Consider the following 8,398-nt stretch of genomic DNA (forward strand, 5'->3'; position numbering starts at 1 on the left):
ACATTTACTTCATTATCTCGCCCACATGACCGCCGATAAATTAAGAAATCCGTTACAAACGAACAATTAAAGCTCAACATCCATTTATTTTTAGTACAATATAAATAATCTCAGACATTGACAAGTTATAGACAATGGCTTTTGATTAGACAAACCATAAAGTGCAAAATGTCTTTGCTCAGCAGTGAATATTTAAGCAACTAACCACATTCGCAATATCAAATGAGTCTTGTCATGGCTACTGCATTAGCGCATAGTTTAATCTGAAGAAAAATAGGTAACACTTGACACCCAGTGTCATAACCATGTAACACTAATGACCCATATTTATACCTGTTGTGAGTGTTATTTTATGGCTGGTCATGAGACCCACATGTCAAAACCAATATTTTATTGTATTTTCTTCCCCTGCCAACAAGTTTCCTTTCTCTTGAAAGTTTATCCTTTATTGTAATACATTTTGTCATATTTTAAATAACTTTAAAATACTCTGACAATGTCATGAAGCATTATGACCATCCTAATTATATAAGCCCATCACGTACATGCTGTTATGTCAGTCATCAGTCAAAAAGAGGGTGTCTTGTCCTGCTCCCGCATTTATCCTAGTCATCAGCAACAGCACATTGGGGTAGGTGCATGTCTGACATCAATGTGTGCGCAATTACAATGAGCATTGAATATGTTAAATGTAAAAAAATATATACACTTGACAGGCAGGCCATGGTGTAATGGAATGTTTTGCCTTGTGTGGTAGGTTTTGTGGGTTTTGACACTTATGTACACTACCGGTCAAAGGTTTTAGAACACCTAACTCAAGGGTTTTTCTTAATTTTTACTATTTTCTACATTGTAAAATAGTAGTGAAGACAAACTATGAAATGACAGAATCATGTAGTAACCAAAAAGGTGTTGAACAAATCAAAATATGTTATATTTGAGATTCCTCAAATAGCCACCCTTTGCCTTGATGACAGCTTGGCACTCTCTCAACCAGTTTCATGAGGTAGTCCAGTGGAATGCATTTCAATTAACAGGGGTACCTTGTTAAAAGTGGAATTTCTTCATGAGTTTGAGCCAATCAGTTGTGTTTGTGACAAGGTAGGGGGGTATACAGAAAACAATCTTATTCAGTAAAAAAAACAAGTCCATATTATGGCAAGAACAGCTCCAATAAGCAAAGAGAAATTACAGTTAATCATTACTTTAAGACATGAAGGTCAAGTTAATATGGAAAATTTCAAGAACTTTGACATTTTCAAGTGCAGTCATAAAACCTAAGCGCTATGATGAAACTGGCTCTCATGAGGACCGCCACAGGAATGGAAGACCCAGAGTTACCTCTTCTACAGAGGATAAGTTCATTTCAGTTACCAGCCTCAGAAATTGCAGCCCAAATAAATGCTTTACAGAGTTCAAGTAATGGACACATCTCAACATCAACTGTTCAGAGGAGACTGTGAATCAGGCCTTCATGGTTGAATTGCTACAAAGAAACCACTAGTAAAGGGCACCAATAATAAGAGACTTGCATGGGCCAAGAAACACGAGCAATGAACATTAGACCGATATAAATTTGTCCTTTGGTCTGGAGTCCAAATTGGAGATATTTGGTCCCAACCTCTTTGTGAGACGCGGTGTGCGTGAACGGATGATCTCTGCATGTTTATTTCCCCCCGTAAAGCATGGAGGAGGAGTTGCTTTGCTGGTGACGATGTCTGATTTATTTAGAATTCAAGGCACACTTAACCAGCATGGCTACCACAGCATTCTGCAGCAATTCGCCATCCCATCTGGTTTGGGCTTAGTGGGACTATAATCTGTTTTTCAACAGGACAATGACCCAACAAACCTCCTGGCTGTGTAAGGGCTGTTAGACCAAGTAGGAGAGTGATTGAGTGCTGCATCAGATGACCTGCCCTCCACAATCATCCGACCTCAACCAAATTGAGATGGTTTGGGATGAGTCAGACCGTAGAATAAAGGAAAAGCAGCCAACAAGTGCTCAGCATATGTGTGAACTCCTTCAAGACTGTTGGAAAAGAATTCCATGTGAAGCTGGTTGAGAGAATGCCAAGAGTGTGCAAAGCTGTCATCAAGGCAAAAGGGTAACTATTTGAATAATCTCAAATATATTTTGATTTGTTTAACACTTTTTTTGGTTACTACATGATTCCATGTGTTATTTCATAGGTTTGATGTCTTCACTATTATCCTACAATGTAGAATAAAAAATTAATAAAAAAACCCTTGAATGAGTAGGTGTTCTAAAACTTTTGACTGGTAGTGTAGTTGTCATAACCAGCCATAAAATAACAAAATGTATGTTATGACATGGTTATGAACATGTCAATGGGTTATGACGCTGGGTGTCAAGTAAAGTGTTACCAAAAAAAATCTGTTCAGTATTTACTAATACACAAGTTCTCCTTCAAATAATAAATACAGTGAATTACATTGTCAGATCGATATGTAGAAAAAAATAAGGACTAAAAAGACAATACCCTTCAGTCTGTTTCCTCTTACTTCAAGCTCAAAGGATAGCTTAATAAACATCCAAAAAGAGGGGGCAGTCAGTGTTGCTTCATTGTGAGTGCGCGTGCAGACGCACGTTTACAAGCCCCAAAATATCTCCAGAAAGAGTAACTTCAGGCAGTCCCGTAATCCCTTGCTGCATTGTGATCGCAGAGGGAGATCATTTTACCGAGTCATACTCACAAGACACCATCAGCCTCAGCTTGGAGTGGGATAAACTGACCAATGGTAGATTCCACAAAGATGACCACATAAATGATGTAAATACAGTGCAATTCAGAACAGACTGTTCCCAAGTCAGTCTTTTGTAAAAAAAAAAAATAAGAAAGGTTTTGGTTCCACTTTTAAGGACAGTGTTAAGGACAGTGTGTTGCGCAGGGTGTTAGTGGGATCCAACATGTCTTGATTATCACTATGTACCCATAGAGGAGAGGAGAAAAGTATGCAGGCTGATTAAGTCATTTTGTAGAGGATTTCTAAAATCATTACAAGACTCTAAGCCAATATTCTAATATTAACAGTCCATATGCAGTGCACAAAACCCTTTCTTGTATAGAAGGCTATGATATACAGTGTATAGCCGGCTCGATGTAGGAGTGTATGCCCATCTCAATGTAGTCGGTGTATACTGTACACTACAGTCTGCGTATTGAACAGAAGAGGAAGTTATAGTGTGGACAGAGGTCACTCACAAGGCCAGAAAGGGAAGAAGGGTAAACGTATGAGGAGAAAGAGTTCACGCATTCCCGACAGTGTGACGATAAAACTCAAGAACCTCTAGAACTCTCTAGAACTCTAAGCCCCAGCCTCTGAAGAAGCCTTTGGCTGCCAGGGCCTCTCTGAAAGTCACTGTGAGAGAGTTTATGGTGACGTCAGTCACGGTCACCTCCCCTGGACCATTCACTGGGTTCCAAACGTCCGACCTCTCTGACACGGTCACTTCCTCTGAGCCAATCAGGGATATCCAGTCCTCTGCCCTACTCTGCCCTAATGGGAGGGGAGAGCGGAGGAAAGAGGGAGAGAGAACAAGAGGGTAAGTTTGCTGGGATTTCATCAAGTCTATCACATGTATTGAATGTATGTGTACAGCTTCCCATTCTAAATCAACTGATATGTCAGCTTCATGACTTTTAACAGTTTTTATCATTATGATAAAGGTTAAATAACACTGTGCCTCCAGTAGGAGTTGTAACATCAATGATGATACATTTTAGTTGTCATTGGTGTTAACTGAGCATTTTTGGATTGGAGACCACAAATGGATACATCTAAGGTCATTAACCATTTAAACACAATTGACTAAAGTTATATTTTGAATGATTTTGCTCACAGTAGCTAGGTATCCATTCAATTGGTGACAGAATTGCATGAGAATATTCTAGAATCGGTGTAAGGAAAATATAAACATTTTCCCACCAGTGGTATGTTTCCACAAAATCCACTTGTTGAGGATAAAAAAAATCAGTGCGCGATGATGTAGTGCATACAAAATGTACTTTTTGTTTAGGTTTTCATGTACCAAATAAAAAACTAAAGTTCAATGTGTTTACATCGCATTTTCAACTCTACCCATAGTTTTATGAAAAACAATAGCAAATGTGCCTACTCTGGTCTTGACACGTGCTCTAGCCAACACCTCACAGATACAGTGCAGGTAGGCTACAGTGCAGGTAGGCTGTGCAGGTTGGCTAGTCTACATGATGAGATTATTATGGACAACAGCGAGAATATTTGTCAAACGTCAGTCAAGCATCGATCATCATGTCACCAGAATAAGACCCTTAATATTTATTAGACAGGAGCATCAAGCTTAACACCTTGCACTTTCACCACCCTGTGAAGTTCATTATCATTTATTTCATCTGTAGCCTAATCAACTGGATGGTTTCCCGAGTCCTAGTGAGAGGGCCACACACCATATCATTCCATGACTCCAAATTTACTTCCATATTGTAACGGTTTTGACTTGAGGTTATTAGTTATAGGGGTGCCAGGTAGGTTGTGCCTAACAGAGAAAACATTGGTTTCTCCTTTTGGTTTGGGAGGGAATGAGTCCCATCTGGTCCGTCAAGTCTACACCAATACAAAACACTTATGTAAAAGTCAGGATGGAAATAAACTTTTCATAAACCCTTAAAACATTGGAAAGAACTTCAAAAACAACTATATTATTTTGTGTGGGTTGTATTAGCAACATCAATGATTACACACACATATAATAATATCACAATGAGTTCTGGTTCTTCTAGAAATGTCCTGTACCTCGGGTCTAAAAAGAGTCCTGCCCGGTAAAGGGGTTCAGGAAACTCCCGTGACCTTAGTCACGCAATGTTTGTCCGTTCATTCAAGTGTAGCGTAAACCCAGTATTAATCATACAATCAATATAACAATTATTTTACCACAGAACTTTAAAGCGTATCAACTCTTACTAAGTCCTCAACTACAACTAACTACATAAATCATCACAGTATACCTCACATCAAAACAAATGAAATACCGTATACAAAAAAGGTTGTAGTCAGTCGGTCAGACAGACAATCCAATCCGCCAACAGATCTCCAGCGGAGAAAGGCCACAAAGAACGGAGAGGTGTAGTCCACGGACGACGCAAAGATTGGATCCGATCCTGGGTAAACTCTATTAGGCTACTGTTAGAGGAAATTATAGTTGAAATTATTAATTATGTATACATTATTGATTAGAACCATTTATTCTAATACTATTATGTTATGATATGAAAAGTATGAGTTTTTGGTTAAGCTGTTACTGAAAATGTAAGCAGAACGAATTAATTGTCTGTGCCTCTTGGGAGGTTTAAGGGGGAGAGATGTTATAGCTTTTCAGACAAGATAAGAATGTTTGGGTTATGTTCCATTAGGGGAGAAAAAGTATATCTTTTAGACAGATTGGAATGTCTGTTTTATGAGGGGAGAAGAAGATCTCCAGGCCTGAGTATACTACGCTATTGTAAGGATGGGAGGGAGTGTGAAACTGATGACGTCATTTTATGATCTCTCTTTAAAATGTAATGTTCTTTGTATTTTGGGTCAGTACTCATCAAGAATAAATGCTGAACTTGTTTTTAAGACTGGTCTCTTGCTAATTCATGCAAATGATAAACTTACAACTTATCATGAAATAGATAAGAGTGTGAATTTGGTTTTGGCTGCAAAACAATAAGGAAATTAGAAATTCCTCTATCAGCTACAAAACACACGTTTAACGGCAACAAAACAAACGGAATAGAGAAGCTTCGGAACTGAGGGTTGAACACATCCTCATTCACGTCTCCATCCCAACCCCACTTTTGCGCAGCTGATGCTGGCTATTTAATTGGGAATTAAAGGGAAAGCGCCCTATTGGAAGGAGAAGCACTGAGACGGTTCAGAAAAATTCAGGGCCGTCACAATATGATGGTTATTATATTAATATTTATGCATATGTGTTTTTACCGCCCAAAAGTTATCATTACAACTCTACTCATCACTACAGGGACAAACCAATTTGCTTGCTCTTGGTACTTTATACAATGCATTAAGGTAAGGTTTTGCAATATAAACATCATCCGTTATGTTTTAGTTCATTATAAACAAAAAAACATGTATGATTTGTAACTATTTGTAATTTTAAAGTGTTTCCCATGGTTGCAAAGCCAGGAGATGCAAATGCCACCGCAATTCAAGAACAAACTTATTATTAAGTTACGTTTCTATGGTGACCTAGATTGTGCATCTCATTTGTCTTTCGTTCCTGATATCATGAACTCACTGACAAAGGTTGATAAGAGCACTGTGCATTGCTTGCATGATGAGTACATTGCCTGTAGGCTATGCATAGGCCATCTGTGTTCTACCAGGAAGATTGACATGTACTGTTCTGCGCCATACATGAAACCCTATTGTCAACCCTCTCTCTTGCCATTACTTGTGTCTGTTTGCTGTGCTTATGTTCCTGGTTGTCTGCCCAGCGGGCCTCCTGTACTATACCTACTAACAGGTTGACACACACACATACACAGTCTAGAATTAGGTCAATTTGGTGATTAGGCAGAACAGAAACTTCCTGTGACCGACTAACACACTTACCATTCAGAATGCCGCTGGAGATCTCTGTCTCTCGCTCTGACTCATCCTGTCGAGCTTCCTCCTCCTCATCTTCCTCTTCCCTCCTTCCCCAGTCCTCATGTGTGGGGTCCTGTGTGGGGGTAGGGGGACCAGGGGGAGAGGCCAGGTGCACGAACTGTGACCTCCTGGGTTTGTTTTTGTGGTGGTCCAGGTGGGGGTGCAGGCTCCGTCTACAGGCCCCGTAGGTTGGATCCTCTGCCTCAGAGTCCAGTGAGCGAGTCAGGGAGAGACGTAGGCGAGCTGGAGGCTTCTCTGGGGCCTTGTGGGCACTACGGAGATCCATGGTGTAAATAGTGTTCTACAGAGAGGGGAATAATAAACATGTCTTATTTAGTAGCAGTGTTTCTCCAACATCCTTACCCCTTTAGTTAGTATGCCAACAAGTATTACTCTGTCTAAACAGACACAGGAGAAGATACATTTAACATGAACCCATCCCACCTGTAGTAGAAGCCTTTTAGCTTTGGGTCCTCTCTTCCGGTACCCTAGAGCTCTGTCCTTTTGGTCTCTGGTGGAATGGTAAGGTCAGTCAGTACAAACAGGCATAGTTTACTATTACTACAGTACGGTGTATTAATATTACTATGACTACAGTGCTATGATATTCGTTAGCTAGGTAAGGCTTCTACAGTGTCTCATGGACTTACTTTTCCTCATAGGCCAGCACCAGACGCTGGTCCAAGATGTGCTCCTCTGGTTCCCATGTACTGTATCTGTACAAAGACATCGCCATGGTTACTCATCCATCCAATAATACTCTGCATGACTCATGGTCCTGGATTACTGGATATGATGATGACATCATAGAGATGATACTCACTTGGGGGGCCATCCCTTCCACTTCAATAGATATTCCACGTTCCCCTGTGACACAGAACGTTGGAGACAAACATCAATCAGGGAGAAAGAGGAGAGTGTGTGTGGGAGGATGTTAATGGTAATGCTGCTATGCTCACAGTCTACTCCAAGCACATAAATAGCCTATAATAACTTTTGAAAATCGAGGAAATGCATGTCTTTTCATCTATACGATGTAATCATGTCATTACCGGGAAGTCAGATTCCATGACGTTGCTATATGACGTTACCCAATGTAGCTTCTTGACTTTGACAGTTGCTAAATAGAATGACGTCATCGCACGAGCACACTTGTGACTTGAGAGAATTGGGAACGTCACGAGACTCCCCCCTACATACGCACACGCTCAGAACATTATAAAATGGATATGTGAACTGGACAGGGATTAAAGACATGCACAACAATATTTGACAGAATGCAATGTTTTCCCCTATGTTACGGGGACTGGCTATTTTAACGGTTGATGAGCGCCTGCACTGACAATGACTCATGGACGGAATCGAATTCACTTTTAATGCAATGCAAGACCAACGCTTACAAGGACTTCGTATCAAACATGATGCTTGTCAAACGATGCGGCCGCGGTTTGCGCCCTCATAACCCACAAACCTGTATCTGCCATTTCCTCAAGCGAAACTGCGTAACTCTTCACAAAAGCGCCATAATTGAATAACCCGTGGGCTATTCTTCTGCCAATGTACAAGACTGAATGCAATGTTTAGGTTCCGATATGATGCTTCCGTTAGGATAGACCACTGGCACCCGGAGTGTAATGCGACTGCAGCACGCTCCACGTTATGTTAAATTTAAAGAGATACTCCCCACTCTCACGCCCCCTTAAACGTTTATGTCAATGGATACTGGATATAAATAGACCAC

At 40.4% G+C, this 8,398-nt stretch overlaps 1 protein-coding gene across 1 annotated transcript in view; it reads right to left on the bottom strand.

Moving 5' to 3' along the window:
* Positions 1 to 66: 66 nt before the first annotated feature.
* Positions 67 to 8,398, bottom strand: part of LOC118397023 (chromobox protein homolog 7-like) — a 10,452-nt gene continuing 2,120 nt past the window's right edge. Inside the window, exons 3-7 of the mRNA XM_035791419.2 lie at positions 7,481 to 7,524; positions 7,308 to 7,373; positions 7,102 to 7,168; positions 6,622 to 6,958; positions 67 to 3,522 (exon numbers count right to left, since the gene is read on the bottom strand). Coding sequence (XP_035647312.1) covers positions 3,323 to 3,522; positions 6,622 to 6,958; positions 7,102 to 7,168; positions 7,308 to 7,373; positions 7,481 to 7,524 — 714 coding nt within the window. The 3' untranslated portion in view covers positions 67 to 3,322. The remainder of the gene's footprint in view (positions 3,523 to 6,621; positions 6,959 to 7,101; positions 7,169 to 7,307; positions 7,374 to 7,480; positions 7,525 to 8,398) is intronic.

Source organism: Oncorhynchus keta, chromosome 2 (genome assembly GCF_023373465.1).
Source record: "Oncorhynchus keta strain PuntledgeMale-10-30-2019 chromosome 2, Oket_V2, whole genome shotgun sequence".
In the NCBI taxonomy this organism is placed as follows: Eukaryota; Metazoa; Chordata; class Actinopteri; order Salmoniformes; family Salmonidae; genus Oncorhynchus; species Oncorhynchus keta.